The sequence below is a fragment of the Schistocerca serialis genome, chromosome 9 (genome assembly GCF_023864345.2).
Source record: "Schistocerca serialis cubense isolate TAMUIC-IGC-003099 chromosome 9, iqSchSeri2.2, whole genome shotgun sequence".
Lineage (NCBI taxonomy): Eukaryota > Metazoa > Arthropoda > Insecta > Orthoptera > Acrididae > Schistocerca > Schistocerca serialis.
Genome location: NC_064646.1, coordinates 47,661,893 through 47,684,024, shown reverse-complemented (window position 1 = coordinate 47,684,024; position 22,132 = coordinate 47,661,893). Strand labels below are relative to the sequence as shown.

The 22,132-nt window shown below is 43.2% G+C and overlaps 1 protein-coding gene across 2 annotated transcripts in view; it reads right to left on the bottom strand.

Annotated features, from left to right (window-relative positions):
- Positions 1-22,132, bottom strand: part of LOC126419096 (splicing factor ESS-2 homolog) — a 98,367-nt gene that overhangs the window by 11,941 nt on the left and 64,294 nt on the right. For both annotated transcript variants that reach the window (XM_050086192.1, XM_050086193.1), the window contains one exon: positions 19,094-19,316. In XM_050086192.1, the coding sequence (XP_049942149.1) occupies positions 19,094-19,316 (223 nt within the window). The remainder of the gene's footprint in view (positions 1-19,093; positions 19,317-22,132) is intronic.

The following is a 22,132-nucleotide window of genomic DNA, read 5'->3' as shown; positions in this document are numbered from 1 at the left end:
GAATATTCTCTTTCAAATTCTAAAGGTGGCAGGGGTAAAATATAGGGTGCGAAAGGCTATTTACAATTTGTACAGAAAGCAGATGGCAGTTATAAGAGTCGAGGGGCATGAAAGGGAAGCAGTGGTTGGGAAGGGAGTGAGACAGGGTTGTAGCCTCTCCCTGTGTTATTCAATCTGTATATTGAGCAAGCAGTAAAGGAAAAAAAGAAAAATTTGGAGTAGGTATTAAAATCCATGGAGAAGAAATAAAAACTTTGAGGTTCGCCAATGACATTGTAATTCTATCAGAGACAGCAAAGGACTTGGAAGAGCAGTTGAACGGAATGGACAGTGTCTTGAAAGGAGGATATATGATGAACATCAACAAAAGCAAAACGAGGATAATGGAATGTAGTTGAATTAAGTTGGGTGATGCTGTGGGAATTAGATTAGGAAATGAGACACTTAAAGTAGTAAAGGAGTTTTGCTATTTGGGGAGCAAAATAACTGATGATGGTCGAAGTAGAGAAGATATAAAATGTAGACTGGCAATGGCAAGGAAAGCGTTTCTGAAGAAAAGAAATTTGTTAACATCGAGTATAGATTTGAGTGTCAGGAAGTCGTTTTTGAAAGTATTTGTATGGAGTGTAGCCATGTATGGAAGTGAAACATGGACGATAAATAGTTTGGACAAGAAGAGAATAGAAGCTTTCAAAATGAGGTGCTACAGAAGAATGTTGAAGATTGATGGGTAGATCACATAACTGATGAGGAAGTACTGAATAGAATTGGGGAGAAGAGGAGTATGTGGCACAACTTGACTAGAAGAAAGGACCGGTTAGTAGGACATGTTCTGAGGCATCAAGGGATCACCAATTTAGTATTGGAGGGCAGCGTGGAGGGTAAAAATCGTAGAGGGAGACCAAGAGATGAATACACTAAGCAGATTCAGAAGGATGTAGGCTGCAGTAGGTACTGGGAGGTGAAGAAGCTTGCACAGGATAAGGTAGCATGGAGAGCTGCATCAAACCAGTCTCAGGACTGAAGACCACAACAACAACAACAACAAGAACAACAACAGCATGTACAATGTAGTGTAACAAGATGTTCTTAGGAATACCAGTTCCACTATGAGCCTTCATGACAGTTCAATACGATTTGACATTTAATAAGTTATTAGGCAGTTTGTACATGAGAAGTATTGACTGTGTGTGAAGATGGCATGCGAGTAGTAACAGCAGAGGGTAGCAGCAAGCTGTTACATGAGGCAGGAGGAGTCACTAGCTGCATGGTCTCATTACTGAGATGACGAATTAAGAAACATAAGCATTTTTATGGAAGAATCGAATTCACTTAGTAGCGCAGAACAGCTAATACTTTCTTACAGTGGCAACATACAGCCAGGATACAAAGTCCATAAGAAGTAGTTTGTACACAGTTGGGGAGCAATCAAGAGACACAACTGTATATTTGCAAGATTTATTAAAAGTAACGTTCATTGAAAGAGTCACAGACCTAGTGCACCTATGTCGTATCACACATACCTATACAAGGTGTGTTACATTGTAACAACCAGCTAAATAACAATTTCGAAAAGTGTGAGATCCTGTCCAGCAGACAGTTTGGATTCCAACATGCTAAAAATACTATGACTTCTGTTGATGAGGTGTTAAACTGCATTTGGAAGTGAGGATCTGGTATCAGTTGTAGTTTGTGATGTCAGAAAAGCTTTTGAATGCATACCTTTTAACACGTTACTTGCAAAACTGAAAATTTATGGCATATACAGCCCACCTTTAGCGCTAAGAAAGTCATATTTCACCAACAGGAGACAGTTTGTGTGAGTTAAAAATATATGCTCCTCATGGACAGAAGTGTGGACTGGAGTGCCGAAGGGCTCTGTACTTGTTCCATTTCTATTCATCATTGCAGATAATCCTTTAACTTTCCATGAAAGACCAAATTTAATGGTATGTCATGCAGATGATACAACACAGCTAAATGCACCATGACACCACAGGATTGCTACAACACAGAAAAATTTACGACTAGCAATGAATGGCCTCCTTTGTAATCCTGGTACAATGCAAGACCTAATTCTGGGGTTAACTAAAGCTGTGGAAAGTAAATCAGTTAAATTATTAAGCTTTCACATTGATTCCAAATTAAACTGGGAGGAACATACTAATCACGTCTGCAAGAGAATAGCTACAGTATGTTATCTTACATGGAAACTAACAGATGCAGTCACTAATGAATATCTGAAGACAACATATTTTGCTCTATTTCAATCACACATTTGTTATGGTACAGTGATAAAGAGGACATTCCTGCTCTGTCAGTGAAATTCTGGAAAAAAAGGAAGAAAAGAAAAACAAAAAGTAATCAGAATAACGAGCAAAGTGAAATATAAAGAACACTGCCAACTGAGCTCAATATATTGACTCCTATTAACCTACGCATTTGCACAAAATTGCTTTATGTCAAAACCAACTTAAATGAGTTTGACACCAGAGAGATTATACAGGGTGTTTCAAAAATACTTTTACAAAGTTAGGAGACAGACTCCTTACACCAAAACAAGAAACATATCGATGAAAATCCTTTGTTTTTGAGTTATTAAAGAAAGCTGACTTTCAACAGTTTTCCAGGAACAACTCAACAACCCATTGTATCCTAGATGGCATTGGGTTGCCAGGGAGACTTGTCTACATTAGTCATTGATGTCTTTAACGAGTCTCTCGCATATGGGTACCGCAAGTATTGAGTTTAATGAAAGTGCTCTGTTCAAACATGGTAGGATATTCATTTCATGAGCACGCAAACACACACACACACACACACACACACACACACACACACACACACACAGAAGGCGGGGGGTTCAGGTATCAGTGAAAGATAAGACAAGTGACCCTGGCATGTGGTACATCTCCAAGTTCAGAATGGAAAATACTTCACAAGCAACTCTGGTATCGGTATCATCTTCAACGTGTGCAGAGGCTTACACCTGCCGATCACTTACCAAAGGAGAGCTTTTGCTGAGGGTCTGTTGCACAAACTGCCAGTCTATTGTTTCTCTCTTAAGTTTTGCTTACTGGCGAAGCAATATTCAGAAAAGATGGAATAAAAAATTTTCACAACCAACACATATGGGCTGATTGCAGTCTTCTTGCTACAGTACAGGCTAGACATTCAGCATTAGTTTTAAGATTAATGTGTGGGCTGGAATTGCGGATGACACTCTGGTAGGGCTATATGTTCTCCCAGCATGCTTTACAGGTGCTGTCCACAGGGACTTTATTCAGAACATGCTCCAAGACCTACTTGAAGATGAATCCCAGTAAATAAGAAGAAACATGTTTCAGTCTCAGTGTTTGAGATGCACTGGCTGGTGTTTACCATGACATGTGGATAGGCAGAAGAGGACCAGTTCCATGGTCAGCACGTTTTCCCGACCTCAATGATTATTAGGATTAATATCTCCGAGGGCAGCTTAAACAACTAGTCTATGCAGCAAACCACCCAGATGCACTCTTCATCGACATGCCATGGAAGGCTGCAAATGGTGCAACGTCTATGATTCGATGAGTCCATGCACTTTTCGAAGCGAGAAGAGGACATTTTGAGCATTTATTATGAGCTTGTGTGTTGATGAGCTCCAATCACCGAAACTGTAAACTTTCATTAGTAATTCGAAAACTCAGGATTTTTAGGCATATGTTTATATGAACATTTTTTCTTGTTTTGTGATAAGGAACATATCCCCACGGTTTGTAAAGGTATTTTTAAAACAACCTGTACACCTCCACAAGACTAGATGAAAACTGGACTTTGATATACTGAAAAACAGAGTGACAAAGTCTTCAAACTCACATAAAACAACATGCTTAAAATTTTTAATAAGCTTCTACTATCTGCTAAGTCCTTGCCAATAATATTTTCAAAGTTAGTTATTTCACAAGAACCATTTGAAATAAAAATTACTGACATTGATTTTTAAGAATATTTCCAAATGAACTGGAATTAAATTGTAAGATCTTCTCCATAAAAATTGTGTTCTTGTATATTTAATATCTGAACCTATTCTGTTGTAAGTAGTAAATCGTGAGTAAAGTGAAACAAAACCGAAAATTTTCTTCAAGCAAGAGCACACAATGCAACTGGGTTATTTGCTTTATACTCCTGATTTTAACTACCATCCAATAACACACAACAAATAGTTGAAATATTCTACTTTTTCTGGTAAGTTTAATGACAAATACCAGAGTTGCGAGTTACAATGATGAGTATTTATTAGCAGAAGACGAGTTTCACAAAAAGTTTAAGCCATGTTATCATATGGTGCACATTTTATTTTTTCTACAGGACTGTCACCATTGCACAAACACCTTCTGTATTGGTGCTAACTTTTCATCTTATTACACTGTGGAACTACTGTCCTGCAAATTGTTCCATTCAATAGAGAACTGTGTAAAAGTCACTGGGTACAGGGTTGCGGCTATATGATGAATGGTCCTAAACTTGTCACTGGATGAGTGTGGGCAACTCTTTTCTGACATTTACTTCACAATCACAAGTGTTGTTGTGAATCAGAATGACTACTTGTCAATATCCCTCTCTACCTGTGATGAGGGAACATATCTCCTTTGTGGTCATAGTGTGCAGTTGTGTCGTGAGTGAAGCTGTTGTGCGTTCATGCACTAACTTTATGAGGGCCAATATGTATACATTTTCTTGTAGCCTGAAGTGGTAGCGACAGTAACATCACGCAGCACCACAGATACACATGGAATGATTGTATACAATTCATGTGCACCATGATTTTGGTTTGCGCTATTGTGATTCCTTATAGACCAATAACAGCACACTTGTCCTGTCTTGAACAAATAAACTGATTCTTTCTCCCACAAATTAATGGCACCACACATCATTTGCTTGTGAATAATGTCTAGGAGATCAAATTCTGAAGAGAGAAAAATTATGATGCTTTGCTTGTTACATTTGATAGAATCCAAGTAGTGTCATTATTTTTAAAGTCTCATCAAATTTTGACAGATCTATTATCATCAGCTATTACACCTCTCTCCACAACATGTTTTCAAGGCTTTCATTTTTTTCACTTGTTTTATCTGCTATTTCTCACAATCTGAGTTTCATTTTTGTTGAACCAGAATTATACTATTTTGGCATGGTTATTCCACATCAAGTGACCTATGGCATCTCAGCTGAACAATCCTAAATATTGTTGAAATTTGTACAGGATGTACCTAAGGGACATCTATAAATCTCTGGGAAGTATGCCTCCATTGGTAGCTTTGTGTACTGGAGCCATTTTCACAAAGGCTGCTTTCTTTAAAATGAAATGTGTGGGAAAGCATTATGTTTGTCAACCCATTGTTTCTTACCTAATGCTGCAACTAACCATCCTGAGAACTAGTTGTACAGAAATAACAAAAATTGAGGTGAGAAAGCAATGTTCATGACACAGTATCTCTTCAGAATAGTGAAGTGTATCATATAAAAATATGTTTTATTTTTTATTACTTTTATAAAGAAACTCTGTATCACATAATGTATATGTGATATCAATGATAGGAAGAGCAGATGTTAATAATAACTCACATTCAGTATGCATCAGGTGTAATAACTAACCTCTGTATTACATTTATTTTCTTGAGACACAAATGATGTATTAAGAAGCTGAGACTTCCTCTTCTGGCTCCGATTTTGATGTGTTACAAGGTGTGAGTTGTTAGCTCTAAGTCATATCTGATTTATCAAATAATAATGTTTTCATCTATAATTACTGGTGTCTGAAGTTATTGTAGAACCCTTTGTTATTACCTTTATTAATTTTATTTAATGATCTCTTATGTTTCAAACAATGGAAACCCACATTGGAATACCATCAATGCCAGGAAAAGAATAAAGATGACATGCTGAGTTGCAGGCACACATAGGTTATACATTTAGCTTTAGGCCAAAGCCTTAGTCAGAAAAGATGACACACACACACACACACACACACACTCATGAGATTGTAGCTCAGATCATAATGAAATTGTCATGTTGAGCCCCACTCCAGACTGCCGCTCAATGTGACACTTGCAGTCCAGTCTGAGCTGCTGGAGATGGCTGTCAGGGTGTGTGTGTGTGTGTGTGTGTGTGTGTGTGTGTGTGTGTGTGTGTGTGTGTGTGTGTCCCCTTTTCTAAAGAGGGCTTTGGCTGAAAACTAAATGTACAACAGTCTTTTCTCAGTTGGGCCTGGTGATCTGGTGGTAAAACACTTGACTGGAAGCCAAGAGGTCACGGGAACAAATCCTTGTCAGGCATTTTAACCCAGCCTTCATTACTTGGTTGGTTTGGGGTATAGAGAGACCAAACTACGGGGTCATCAGTCCCTCCTGATGGTAGCAAGGCTCAAGGTACAAAAACACCCAAAGTACGTTTGAGGAAGTAAAAGGGGGAAAAGGAATGTGGAACCACACGTAAAAAGAAAACAAATGGAACAAACACAAACTGGGGAAGACATACACCACAATGAAGAGCAGAAGAAGGTATTAAAACCATAGAGCAAATGGTCTGGGCTGGCTGATCACAATAATAAGAGATGATGAGCCAGCCACTCTGCAACACGTTAAAATGTCCACCCCAAAAAAACAAGGCGAGACGAACAGATGTAGGGAAAAGACAACCACCAAGACAAACAAATGCAAGGAAAGTGTGACACAGTTAAAATGGAGGGAGGTTGGCAGCCTTGGAGAGAAGGCTAAATGCTCACCCTTAGATGGTACGATAAAAACCCCCTTTAGGAATAAAACGTAAAACTAAATCTGCTGTTGAGGCATTGTCGTCCAACACTGAAGGTAAGGTGCTGGGAAGGTTAAAAGTCAGCCGAGGAAGAGCTAAATGTGCTCACTCCAGCAAGATGTGGATGACAATCATATGTGAGCCATAGTGACCCCAAGGTGGGTCCTAACAACGGAGGAGGTAGACATTTGTTGCCAACGTGGAACCGGCAGAGAACCACAGAGTCCCTGCGAGAGGCCCGCATGGAGGACTTACCCACATTCGTAGTCTCTTTAATGGCACGCAGTTTGTTGTGCATACTGAGATTATGTCATTCTGTCTCCCAAAGCTGAATAACCTTGTAGCATAATAATGATTGCAGGGATGCCAATCTCTAGAAGTATTTTCCGTGTAGCCTGTTTGGCCAGCCTGCCGGCAAGTTCATTTCCGCATTCCGATGTGGCCTGGGGTCCACACAAACACCACAGAATGACTGGACAGTTCCAAGCACAGATGGGCTCCTGGATGGTCATTTCCAAAGGATGGCAGGGGTAGCACTGGTCGATAGCTTGTAGGCTTCTCAAGGAGACATTACAGAGAAGAAACGACTCACCACGGCATGAGCGGATGCGCTCAAGAGCACGGGCAATGGCCGCAAGCTCTGCAGTGAAAACACTGCAGCCATCTGGCAAGGAATGCTGTTCAATACGTCCTCCATGAACATACGCAAAGGCAACGTGACCATCAGCCATCAAGCTGTCGGTGTAAACCAGTTCATGGTCACAGTAAATGTCAAGAATGGAGAGGACGTGACAGTGGAGAGCCACGGGGTTAGCTGAGTCCTTATGACCATGTGAAAGGTCCAGGCAAAGCTTTGGCCTAGGTGTACACCATGGAGGTGTCTGTGAATGGACCTCGAGTCTAGGTCGTAAAGGCAAGGACTCCACTTCAGACAGAAGAGATCGGATGCAAACCACAGTCGTAAGCCCTGACCTGGGCCTCCGATGCAAGAGATGAACTGCCGTGGGTGGGAAAAGGAGACGCTAATTCGGATACTCAAGAGAACTAAGAATGTGTGCAACATAACTGGCAAGCAGTTTGCATATGCCTAACCTTCATTGGAGGGACTCCGGCCTCCACCAGGACGCTGGCCACTGGACTAGTCCTAGACGCTCCCATTGCCAGTCTAACTCCACAGTGGTGCACTGGGTTGAGTAGATGCAATGTTGAGGGTGCCGCCGAACCATAAACCAAACTCCCATAGTCAAGGCAGGATAGAACAAAGGCTCTCTAGAGCTGCAGCAGGATAGAGCGATCTGCACCCCAGTTGGTGTTGCTCAGGCAGCGGAGGGCATTGAGGTGCTGCCAGCACTTCCACTTAAGCTGATGACAGCGAGGAAGCGCAAGTCAATCGGGCATCGGAAACCAGTACTAAGAATCGATATGTCTCCACTACAGTGAGTAGACCATCATTAAGGTAAAGTTCTGATGCCAGATGAACAGTACGACGCCGTCAGAAGTGCATGACACAAAACTGGAAGCCGTGGGCTAGAGCCCATGACTGCGCCTCGTGGATGGCTCCCTGCAGGCACTGCTCAGCAACACCAGTACTGGAGGAGCTGTATGAAATGCAGAAGTTGTCTGCATACAGAGAAGGTGAGATGGACAGCCCGACAGCTGCTGCTAGACCATTAATGGCCACTAAAAATAGAGATAACACTTAATGCAGAGCCCTGTGGGACCCCATTCTCCTGGATATGGGGGGAATTATGGGAGGTACCAACTTGGACACAGAAAGTACGGAACGATAGGAAATTTTGGATAAAAGTCAGGAGCGGGCCCTGTAGACCCCACTCATATAATGTGGCAAGGGTATGATGTCGCCGGGTTGCTTTTTGTAAATAAAAAAAGACGACAACCAGGTGTTGGCGTCTGAAAAAGGCTGTTCGGGTGGCAGACTTGTGGGAAACTAGATTATCAGTGGTGGAGTGACCCTGGCATGGAGCCAGTAGGCCACGTGACTCCACCGACCCAACACAACCATTGACTTACAATACATTCTAACAGCTTACAAAGAATGTTGATGAGGCTGATGGGCCAATAGCTATCCACATCAAGTGGATATTTGCCGGGTTTGAGCACTGGAATGATGGTGCTCTCTCGCCATTGTGGTGGAAAGATGCCATTTCACCAAATCAGGTTGAATGTGACGAGGAGATGTCGCTTGCAGTCGGACAAGAGGTGTTTGATCATCTGACTGTGGATCTGATCTGGCCCAGGAGCTGTGTCAGGGCAATGTGCAAGGACGCTGAAGGGCTCCCACTCTGTAAATGGAGCATTATATGGTTCACTGTGATGTTCAGTGAATTAGGGCTTTCCTTTCCACCCGCTGTTTGAGGGTGCAAAATGCTGGGGGATAATTCTCCAATGCAAAGGCTCGAGCATAGTGCTCAGCAAACTGCTCGGCAATTGGGTTTGCATCAGCAGATAACGTGCCATTGATGCTAATGCCCATGACACCTGTCAAGGTCTGGTACACATAAACACGTCTGATCGTCATCCAGACTTGGGTAGCTGACGAATGGCACCCAATGGTTGAGACGTACCTCTACCAACATTCCTGTTTCCGTCTTTTGATAAGCTGGCGAATGCGCGGCATTGGAGCCATTTAAAAACTATTAGGCACTCTAGGGAAGAGTGCCGCTTATGTCACTGTAGAGTTCGCCGATGATGTTTAATGGCCTCAGCGATTTCCGGAGACCACCGAGGTACTGACTTACGCCAGGGGCATCCTAAAGAACAAGGCATCATGTTTTCTGCTGCAGTAACGATCATTCTAGTGATCCACTCAAGTACCACATCGATGATACCATGTGGGGGAGATTCAACAGTGACAGCAGAGGTGAAAGCTTCCCTGATTGCCTTGTTTAAAGCCCATCTTGGTAGACATCTGGGGGAATGGCGGTGGGGGAGTGACAGGAAGATGGGAAAGTGGTCACTACCACACAAGTCATCGTGGGCTCTCCAGTGGACAGATGGGAGAAGTCCTGGGCTGCAGAGGGATAAATCAATGACCGAGTAAGTGCCAAGAAACACACTGAAATGTGTGGGAGCCCCAGTATTTAAGAGGCAGAGGTCGAGTTGAGACAGGGTAGTTTTAACATCTCTACCTCGGTCAGTAAGCACGGTGCCACCCAGAAGGGGTTATGGGCATTAAAATCTCCCAAAAGTAGGAAAAGTTTAGGGAGTTGATCAATCAGTACAGCCAATGTGTTCAGGGGTACTGCACCATCTGGAGGAAGATATACGATGTAGACAGTTACTTCCTGCATTGTCCTAATCCTGACAGCCACAGCTTCAAGAGGGGTTTAAAGGGGTACAGGTTCACTGCATACCGAGTTCAGGACACAGACACAAACTCCACTCAACACTCTATTATAGTCGCTACAATTCTTATAATATCCCCTATAGCCGCGGGGAGCAGGAGTCCGCATTGCTGGGAACCAGGTTTCCTGGAGGGCAATGCAGAAAGCAAGTGTAAAGCTTAACAGCTGCTGTAGCTCAGCCAGGTGATGGAAAAATCCACAACAATTCCACTGGAGGATGACATTATCGTGAGGCTGGGAAGGCATGAAGCATGCAAGGAGGCAGGTTATGCCTCAGGGTCACCTGCTGCCACAGATTGAGTATCTGTATCCATTCCTATTGTTGATGAGGCATCACTGAGATCCACATCCTCAGGGGATGCTAAGATCTCCACCTCATCCTCAGGTGCAGAATTGGTAGGTGGAAGTGGTGGCGTTGGGGCCACCGGAGCGTTCTTTTTCTTAGTAGATTCTTCATTTGCTTGCCCTCTCACTTCTCTTTCGGGGCTTGCTGGGAGAACTTCTCTCAAGTAGCTTCCGGCATGGAGGAAGACCCGTGAAGCTCTTTGTCCAGCAGCTTTTGGCCCCTTTAGCCACTGGTGAGTGTCCCCTGTGACATTAGTAGAGACCTTGGGAGAGAGGGTCCCAAGGGACCCCTTCTCCAAGAGAGGAATGGGAGTAGGTTGTTGTTTCTCTGGCTGGGGGAAGGGGTCCAATACCCCCTGCATTTGTGGGGGCTTTACTCCTGAAGTAGGTATTTTGGGAGGAATGGAAGGAGATTTTCCCCCTACCACCAAGGTCATAGCATAGTGTGTGGTATGACTGGTACTTGTGACGGCGATGGTACTGTAGTTGCAGCATATGTGGATGTCAACTGAACGGGTTGTAATCATTCAAATTTACATTTAGCCTCTTGGTAAGTCAACCGTCCAGGTCTTGTACTCCATGATTTTCCGCTCCTTTTGGAGTACTGTGCAGTCTGGTGAACAGGGGGAATGCTGCTCTCCACAGCTGATGCAAGTGGGAGGAGGTGCACATGGAGTATCTGGGTGCAGTGGACGTTCGCACTCTTGACATGTGGCACTGGAAGTACAGCAGGAAGACATGTGCCCGAATCTCCAGCACTTAAAGCACCGCATAGGGGGAGGGATGTATGGTTAATGTCACAGCGGTAAACCATCACCTTGACCTTCTCAGGCAATGAATCACCCTCAAAGGCCAAGATGGAGGCACTGGTAGCAACCCTGTTGTCTTTGGGTCCCCTGTAAATGTGCCGGACGAAATGAACACTCCGCCATTCTAGATTGGCTCTCGTCAGACTGCAAGAGGAGGTCGCAATGGAAAATAATCCCCTGGACCATGTTGAGGCTTTTATGGTGAGTGACGGAAACAGGAATATCACCCAGCCGGTTACAAGCGAATAACGTCCAGGATTGGGCTGGGGATGCTGTCTGAATCAAGACTGCACCGCTTCTCATCTTGGACAGTGCTGTCACTTCCCAAAACTTATCCTCAAGATGTTCAACAAAAAATTGAGGCTTCATGGGTAGAAAGGAGTCCCCGTCCATTCTGCTATAGACTAAATACCGAGGCGAATATGGCTCTGTTCTTTCCGTAGCCCTAAGTTCCTCCCATGGTGTAGCGAAGGAGGGAAACAATTTAGGGTCATATCTGTCAGCATTGTACTTGATCTTGCCCTCCTTAGAGACTGCTGGTGCCGCACGGTCACCAGCAAGAGATGACTTAGTCCGCTTCATTGCAGGTCAACTGCCCTGATGCCACCCACCTCGATCAGGGGCTCTCCCCACAGGTGCCACCCAGCCACAGCAAAGGCCACCTAGCATGATGCCCCAGGAAGACAGGCATCTACTCATTGGCATATGTGGAGAGTTTACAGCCCAGGCACCAGCAGCGTGATCCCTGTGTTTTTAGGTGGCTACCACCAAATGGGTACATGACGGCCCCACCACAACAGACAGGCTACCGTGCTGGATATTGGGCACAGAGAAATCCAATATTATCATGGGGCAAAAGAGGACAGCAGACAATGGGAGAAAATGACATTACCCCGAAAGGTGTCCTCACCCAAATAGTGGAATTGCAGGTGGAGATGAAAAGCCATGACAAGAGGTTCAGGAGATCGAATCTAAGGGCACTATGGATAACTCATGCACCACATAAGGCATCCTTCACCCTATGGCCCGCACTTCTGTACAATTTGGAAAGTGGCAGGTCAAACCATAAAATGGGACCTGAACTTACAGGGCAGAAAAGTGTGAGACTCCTTTTAGTCACCTCTTATGACAGGCAGGGATACCTCGGGCCTGTTCTAACCCCCGAACTTGCGGGGGGCCAGCCTTTACCTCTCAATGATGTGACAAGTCATCAGAAATGAAATGTGGTTTGGATTCCACATTAAACAGCATGTCCCCTTTCCCCAGCTGGATATCTGAGGTAGTTTAGGGACACAAGATGATGAAGTGGCATCCAGCTGAAAGACTTGCACCACAGCAGTGAGCCACACAAAATTATTATTATTAATATATTATTAGTATAGTCTTTTCACATATGTTTCAGGTAGGTGTAACAGGAAACTGTGCACACATTTTTTGAAAACAGAGCAACCTATTGCTTACTGCATTGTTTAAACATTGTATTCTCCACAAAGTCTGAAATAATATTTATTACCACTTTTTACACAAAAGTCAGTTTAGTATTTTTACAGTCAAACTGTCTTCTAACAATGATAGTGTTCAGACAGTAGTTCAGTATGGTAGAAAAGGTGATTGTATCTCGATGTGTGTAAATGTTACTACTAATCACATTGTACCATTGCATTTGTGGTGTGCCTTTCCTGAGGCAAACCTGTATTCACGTACTACTGTATTTTGATCATACATTTAAATATTTTTATCAAAAACTTAATTTTTTTTTCACTTTTATCTGACAGAAAGGAAATATACATGACACGAGATGAAAATTTTTTAACTGGAAACATTATCATTTATCAGTGCATAGTCAGTCTGACTGACTGAAAATTTCCTACTAATGTATCCACTATGTTATCAGCTCATAAAGTTGCCAAAAAATTCCAATTGTACAAAATTCTGCCTATATTTGACACCAACCTTAAATACGACTCCTGTGATTTTATAATTGTTTACATCACATTTCATTCTTTCGGAAACACCTGTTTTCATTTTGATGTAATTTCAGTTTAGGTGCTAAAGTTTGGCTTCAATTTTCGTGTTTTATCAGTATATTTAAATACTGTTTGTTAATTAAGCAGCCAATAAAATTTCTGTTCATCTTCAAAATGTGTTTTAAGTATTGTTGCCTTCGTAAAAGTACAGCTGTCATCGATGTGAATACTGGTTTGAACTCCACAGTGCTTTACTAGATATGGTCCCATTGGATGTGGCATGTCGTTGCCATCCTCTAACCTTTGAACTGATTTACCCAGCCAGTTACAGGGGGAGCAACAGTTTAATTTGGACTCAGGACCACAACGCAGCCTGGCATTTTTTACAAAGACAAACAATGCCAGAGGTGACAGCAGTGGTAAATATAATTCCTAGGACTGACCAGGATTCAAACCTGAGATCTTTGGATTTGTAGTCTGGCACTTTACCCCTGAGCCACCAAGCCACACATTGTTGCCTTATAGACTCATTATTGAATTACATGAAACAATGATTAAACATGGCTGTTTCCACTAACGGCTGTAAAATAATTTATTTTTTGTATTTGCTGTGATTGTAATTTTGAGTGTACTCCTCACCTACAGGCAGAAATGTCAAATATGAATATCCACATAGGTATTCACACATTTGTCCAAACATCAAGCGAGTATGAATGGTGTCCAAGTCCTAAAGCACATAAATAATCACAAAACCAGATGAAAACACAACAGTAATCTATTTCTTACGTTCATATTATTACTGTTGTGATTTTTAACAGTTATTGTGATTATTCACCTTTCCTATGACTTTGACAGCATTCATAGTTGCTTGATGTTTGAACTAGTGGCTGTATTTATACCTGTGTGGACATTTTTAAGATTATGGGTAATAATCTAAACTGCAATCACTATAAATAAAAACTCAATATTTAACAGCTATAAGCTGTTGGGCTCCAGCTCTTGGCTGATATACGAGTACAACTACAGAGTGGTAAGTTAAGTGTTCATCTTTTTCTGTGTTTTCCTCGTAGTATATTTATTAAATTTCGTGCATGTTTTTCTATTTAAGAGGTTTAATTTTGCGTTTTTGTAAGTGCAAATTCATTCAGTCTGTAGCACGAAAGTTGCTCACTGAACAGCCATGTACATAGCTCATTAACACATCAGCGTCCATTAGTGACACATGAGGAGGGTAGCAAGTTGCATATCTAGAATTCTGTCTGCTTTTATAGTTTACTTCTTCAGTTAGTCTTGCAAGGGTGGCTAAGATGCGTGCATGCTGTGTGCGGATGCAGGAGGAGCTGGCCCCAGTTCGTGGACAGCTGAATGTGCTTTTGGCTATGGTCAGTCATCTTCAGGCTGCTGCCTCCGTGTGTAGCAGTGGAAGAGAATCTGGCACATCACAAGGGACACCTCAGGTGTCACTTGTTTTGCCCACAGGCTCTGCTTTCGAGGCACTTCTTAGTGCACCTGATGCATTGGGTCTGCCCTCATAGCAGGATGAGTGGTGCGTGCTAATGCCTTCACACTGCTCAAGGCAGAGGGCCAATGTGGAGACGGGCCACCTGGTCTCGGCCATTCATTCAGCCTGTGAGTGGACAGGTGGCCGCTACTTCAGCAGGGTCTGAGCAGGCAAACAAGGGGAGGGATTTACTAGTTACTGGGTGCTCCAATGTTAGGCACGTTATGGAGCCTCTTAGGCAGGTAGCATTCAGTGCTGGAAAAAAACCCAATGTGCACTCACTATGTCTGCCGAGATGTGGAGGCAGCCTTGCCTGTGGCTATCGAGCGTGCAGTGTGCAGTCATCTGCAAGCTGTGGCTCACATTGGCAGCAACGACACCTTTTGCATGGGTTCTGTGGTGATACACAGTTCGCACAGGCAGCTGGCGGAGATGGTGAAGACTGCTGGCCTCACGAGTGGGGTGTAAGCAGAGCTAGAAATATACACCATTATTCACTGAGTTGATTGGTTCCTGTGGTTTGCAGCTGAGTGGAGGCTCCCAACCAAAGGCTTTGTCTACTCTGTGATGGTCTTGGATGCAGATTTCTATATCTGCATTATCGTGTGGGGATTTGTAGGACTCTCCCTGGTATGTTAGGGGTGCACTACACAAAGGAAGCAGCTACTTGGAGAGCAGAGTACTTGTGGAGCGCACATATGGGTTTTTTAGGCTAGGCCATAGTTTGAGGTGCTCCAATGAACAGTTGCCAGTCAATATACAGCATGGGAAGTCAAATGGCATTTGGAATAAAGACATTCTGACAGTTGCAATTTTATCAGTAAACTGTTGAAGTGTTCTTAAAAAAGTTCCCAAATTTACTGCCCTCCAGGAAAGTTCTCGTGCTCAAATTATTCTTGGGACAGAGAGCTGGCTGAAACCAAAATGGAAAGCTGTGAGATATTTAGCAAGTCATGGAATGTATATCGCAAAGACAGGTTAGAGACCATAGGAGGACGAGTTTCATTGCAGTTGACAAAAATATTGTCTCTGTTGAGGTTGAAGTTGAGTGTGACAGTCATCTGTTTACACTAAACAGGTGTAGGTGAAACCAAGTTAATTGTTGGATGTTTTTACCAGCCACCCATTTCTGCAGTGACAGTTCTAGAGCCATTCAAAGAAAGTCTATGGTCAATAGCGTGTAAATACCCAGATCAAGCAATACAGCTGGACGCGACTTTAACTTACCGAGTATAGACTGGGATGTGTATATCTTTACTGTGGGAGGGAGAGCAGGAGGGTGGGTGTGTGTACAGACAGACAGTCATGCATACTTTTGAACATATTTTCTGAAAATTGTCTCGAACAGCTAGCTCGGCAGCCCACACACTGGGCCCTATCAATAATGTCAATATGAAATGGGGATTAGCAATGACTATGTCATTGTAGCAAATATGATTATGAAAGTTAATAAATAAGTCAAGAAGGCTACAAGAGTGTTTCTGTTAGATAGAGCAGACAAGCAGTTACTAGTATCTTATTTAGACAGTGAACTGACACAACTTAGTTGTAGTAAGATGGACGTAGAGGAATTATGGGCAAAGTTTAAGCAGATTGTAAATTGTGGTCTGAAGAGTTATGTGCCAATAAGTGGGTAAAGGATGGAAAAGACCCATCACGATTTAATAATGAAATTTGGAGGATGCTGAGGATGCTGTGTCTGCTTCACTCTTGGTTCAAAAGGGAATGCACAAATAAAGCAAAGGTCAGTAGAGATTCATTCATCTGTGAATAGGTCTATTCGCGAAGCATATGACAATTACCACCATCACACCTTAGCAAAAGATCTGACCGAGAACCTGAAAAAATTCTGGTCTTACGTATAATCACTAAGTGGGTCTAAGGCTTACATTCAGTCCCTTGGTAACCAGTCTGGTGTGGCAGTTGAAGATAGCAAAATGAAAGCTCACATTCAAGAAACCGTTCACACAGGAGAATCATACAAACATACCGTCATTTGACCATCGGACAGAATCCCACGTGGATGACATGTAATGCGGATCCCTGGTGTAAAGGAACAACTGAAATATCTGAAAGCAAATTAATCACCAGGTCTGGATGGAATCCCACTTTGATTTTACAAAGAGTACTCTATGGTACTGGCCCCTTATGTTGCATTTATCACAAATCTCTTGCCCAGCACAAAGTCCCAAGCAACTGCAAAAAAGTGCAGGTGCCTCCAGTATATAAAAAGGGTAAAAGAATGACCCGCAAGATTATAAACCAAAATCCCTAACTTCTGTTTGCTGCAGAAACCTTGAACATATTCTCAGTTCAAATATAGTTAACTTTCTTGAGACTGAGAAGCTTGTGTCCACCAATTAGCATGGCTTTAGAAAGCATCACTCATGTGGAACTCAGTTGCACTTTTTGCACATGATATACTGCAAACTGCATTTGACACAGCGCCCCACTGCACAGGCTGTTAATGAAGATATGAGCACATGGAATAAGTTCACAGATAGCTGAGTAGCTCAAAGAGTTCTTAAATAATAGAACCCAGTAAATCGTCCTCGACAGTGAATGTTCATCGGAGACAAGGGTACTGTCAGGAGCGTCCTATGGAAATGTGAAAAATGTGATAGGACCCCTGCTGTTCTCTATATACACAAATGATTTGGCAGACAGAGTGGGCAGTAATCTGCAGGTGTTTGCTGATGATGCTGTGGCGTATGGCCTGGTGTCAAAGTTGAGTGACTGGCAAGATAATTTAGACAAAATTTCCAGTTGGCGTGATGAATGGCACCTGATTCTAAATGTGGAAAAATGTAAGTTAATGCAGATAAGTAGAAAGATCAAACCTATAATGTTTGGATACAGTATTACTAATATCCTACTTGACACACGTAAGTCATTTAAATATCTGGGCGTAGCATTGCAAAGCAATATGAGATGGAACGAGCGTGTGAGAACTGTCGTAAAAAAGGTGAATGGTTGACTTTGGTTTATTGGGAGAATTTTAAGAAAGAGTGGTTCACTTGTAAAGGAGTGCTGGTGCAACCAATTCTTGAGTCTGCTCAAGTGTTTAGGATCTGTACCAGCTCAGATGAAAGGAAGACATAGAAGCAATTCAGAGGCGGGCTGCTATTTTTGTTATCGGTAGGTTTGAACAACATGTAAGTGTTATGGAGATGCTTTGGGAACTCAAATGGGAATCCCTGGAGCGAAGGCAATGTTCTTTTCGAGAAACATTATTAAGGAAATTTAGAGAACCGGCATTTCAACTGACTGCCAAATGATTCTCCTGCCGCCAACAGCCATTGTGTATAAGGACCAAAAAAATAAGGTACGAGAAATTAGTAAGGACGAATATGGGCAGTCATTTTTCCCCTCACTCTTTTTGTGTGTGGAACAGGAAAGGATACGCTAGTAGTGGTACAGGGTACCCTCCACCAGGCACCGTATGGTGGCTTGCAGAATATCAGTGTAGATGTAGATTTAACAATATAATGAAAAGGAAAGTTGCTACTCACCATAGTGGAGATGCTGAGTCACAGATATGCACAACAAACAGACTGTCACAAATAAAGCTTTCGGCCAGTAAGGCCTCCGTCAAAAATAGACGAAACACACACACACACACACACACACACACACACACACTCATGCAAGTGCAACTCACACACACATGTGTGTTTTCTATTTTTCATGAAGGCCTTACTGGCCGAAAGCTTTATTTGTGACAGTCTTTTTGCTGGATCTATGACTCAGCATCTCCGCTATATGGTGAGTAGCAACTTTTCTTTTCATTACATTGTTATATTACATCCTGAATTTTCCACTGTTAGATGTAGATAACTGGAAAAACTTTGTTAAATAATCACAGACCCATCCGAGGGAGGGAGGGAGGGATTAAAATGATGTGACAAAGGTTTAGAAATATTTTAAAAAATTCCATTTAAACCAATTAATTGTAAAAAAGAGTAATGGTCAGAGTCATTTCAATAACTGTTTGAAAATAAGAAATTGTGAAGCACCTGACAAGATTTGTTTTGAACCCTCAACCTTCTGCACGCCAACCTCATATGCTAACCACTATGCTTCACTACGAATAATACATAACTGTCAATTTTAACACTCTAGAACATCACAAAAAATTTTAAAAAAAATTTTTCATTGGTTACTGGCAAATGAGGTTCCACCAGGGTGAATGTCTGCTGGTGAGATACCTGGGACCCTAAGCCACATCACAATATAGATGGTTCCAAAAAAAAGTTCCCTCCCCTGGGGACCTCTCCTTGTAAGTTAAACATGTTTACACTACTTAGTACTCACGTGGACAACTGTTGATATGCAGTAGCAATAGCACGAGTTTTGCGGTCACGCAGCCTCTCACCCGCACGCTCTGCCAGGGCGAGAGCAAGTTTTTCTCTTTTTGGTGGTTCTGGCATGCGGAAACTTGGGCCTGTGTTTGGTCTAACCGGAGTGTCCCCACCATCCAGGCGAAATGGTGTTCCCTCAATCTCACCCCATGTCATCAGTGGAGACTCATTCACACCTGTGAGACGTATCAAGTTTTTAGTAAAAATAAACACTGTACATATAAACAAAATATACACAGAAACTAATATTTTCTCTGTCACTTGAATCACTCCAAAAAAATTCGCTGATTTTTCAGATGACAATACAGCAGTTTTCAGTAAAACCAAGTCAAAATTTGTACCACTAATTGAGTGTATGGAATTTGAATGCTTCCAAACATATTTATGAGTGTTAACTGTACAGCCTTCCTCAATACATCTTGATGGAAAGTATAGCAATGACCTGCCAGCTCATTTGTAACTGGGATCTTACAAAATAATAGTAACAGAAGTCAAGACAATTACATTATATTTCACTGAAATTCCTTTTTAAATTCCGTAACCTGAGGTACATCACTTGGTCTCAGGTTAGTGGAAAGAATACAAAGCTTAAGTACCAACAGTCAGCGACACAAGGAGAGCAAGAATGTATGTATGACCAGCCATGGAGGTAATATATGTGGATGGTAAAATGTATACACCCAGTCCTAATAAGGGGATTACATTCACATGATGTATCTAATTTTAATGACATGAACAAACATAACTGATGGCAAGACTAATTCCGTGACAAAGTAATCCGCGAATGAGGCCAGGGAAGAGAATAACAAAAAGGCAAAATGTAAGGTATGTTATGGTCAAATGTCTCATTGATGTCGAGGTTGTCTGAGACTGGGCAAAAGTTGGATTCCTTAAGGATGGGGAAGGAAATATCCTGCAGTAGGTGCTGCAAAGAGAATCAATAAGCTAACAGAAGTGTATAGGATTATTTATTCCAATATTTCATAGCTTATAGCATAATATTGAAACAATGTGTATGCGGATGAGTACTGTAGCACAGCTTCAGATTTCTGGATAACAGAGTAATCTGTTAAAGTCAGATTATCAATCAACTTGGCAAGCAGGGTACAGACATTCAGTTTAAGCAATGCTTGCGATCCAGTTCATCATTTGTCAAGATATTCCCAACCACAGATTCACCATAACTTCAACATGATGAGGACATGAAGGTATCATACACTCCTGGAAATGGAAAAAAGAACACATTGACACCGGTGTGTCAGACCCACCATACTTGCTCCGGACACTGCGAGAGGGCTGTACAAGCAATGATCACACGCACGGCACAGCGGACACATCAGGAACCGCGGTGTTGGCCGTCGAATGGCGCTAGCTGCGCAGCATTTGTGCACCGCCGCCGTCAGTGTCAGCCAGTTTGCCGTGGCATACGGAGCTCCATCGCAGTCTTTAACACTGGTAGCATGCCGCGACAGCGTGGACGTGAACCGTATGTGCAGTTGACGGACTTTGAGCGAGGGCGAATAGTGGGCATGCAGGAGGCCGGGTGGACGTACCGCCGAATTGCTCAACACGTGGGGCGTGAGGTCTCCACAGTACATCGATGTTGTCGCCAGTGGTCGGCGGAAGGTGCACGTGCCCGTCGACCTGGGACCGGACCGCAGCGACGCACGGATGCACGCCAAGACCGTAGGATCCTACGCAGTACCGTAGGGGACCGCACTGCCACTTCCCAGCAAATTAGGGACACTGTTGCTCCTGGGGTATCGGCGAGGACCATTCGCAACCGTCTCCATGAAGCTGGGCTACGGTCCCGCACACCGTTAGGCCGTCTTCCGCTCACGCCCCAACATCGTGCAGCCCGCCTCCAGTGGTGTCGCGACAGGCGTGAATGGAGGGACGAATGGAGACGTGTCGTCTTCAGCGATGAGAGTCGCTTCTGCCTTGGTGCCAATGATGGTCGTATGCGTGTTTGGCGCAGTGCAGGTGAGCGCCACAATCAGGACTGCATACGACCGAGGCACACAGGGCCAACACCCGGCATCATGGTGTGGGGAGCGATCTCCTACACTGGCCGTACACCACTGGTGATCGTCGAGAGGACACTGAATAGTGCACGGTACATTCAAACCGTCATCGAACCCATCGTTCTACCATTCCCAGACCGGCAAGGGAACTTGCTGTTCCAACAGGACAATGCACGTCCGCATGTATCCCGTGCCACCCAACGTGCTCTAGAAGGTGTAAGTCAACTACCCTGGCCAGCAAGATCTCCGGATCTGTCCCCCATTGAGCATGTTTGGGACTGGATGAAGCGTCGTCTCACGCGGTCTGCACGTCCAGCACGAACGCTGGTCCAACTGAGGCGCCAGGTGGAAATGGCATGGAAAGCCGTTCCACAGGACTACATCCGGCATCTCTACGATCGTCTCCATGGGAGAATAGCAGCCTGCATTGCTGCGAAAGGTGGATATACACTGTACTAGTGCCGACATTGTGCATGCTCTGTTGCCTGTGTCTATGTGCTTGTGGTTCTGTCAGTGTGATCATGTGATGTATCTGACCCCAGGAATGTGTCAATAAAGTTTCCCCTTCCTGGGACAATGAATTCACGGTGTTCTTATTTCAATTTCCAGGAGTGTATATTTACACAGGGGAACAAATGGGGGACAAGATAACACTGGAAATCAAATTGTAACAACAACTCACATTCTAGTTGAAGCCCATACAGCATGCATATCTAATATAGTATTAACCCTGATGATCTTATGCCAATGACATCTGGAAAACCAAAGATATCATAAATAAGGACGATCTGATTTTCTAGGACAATAATGCAATGGCCTATAGTGCAAACAGAGATGTTAGCAATACTGTGGTTTTCGTACATCCGAGATCTCTCTCCCAGCAAAACAAACTATGTGAATATACAATGAAGACATCTCCTTTCAAAATGAAACAAGCACACTAATAAATCATCAGCATGCAGGTTCAT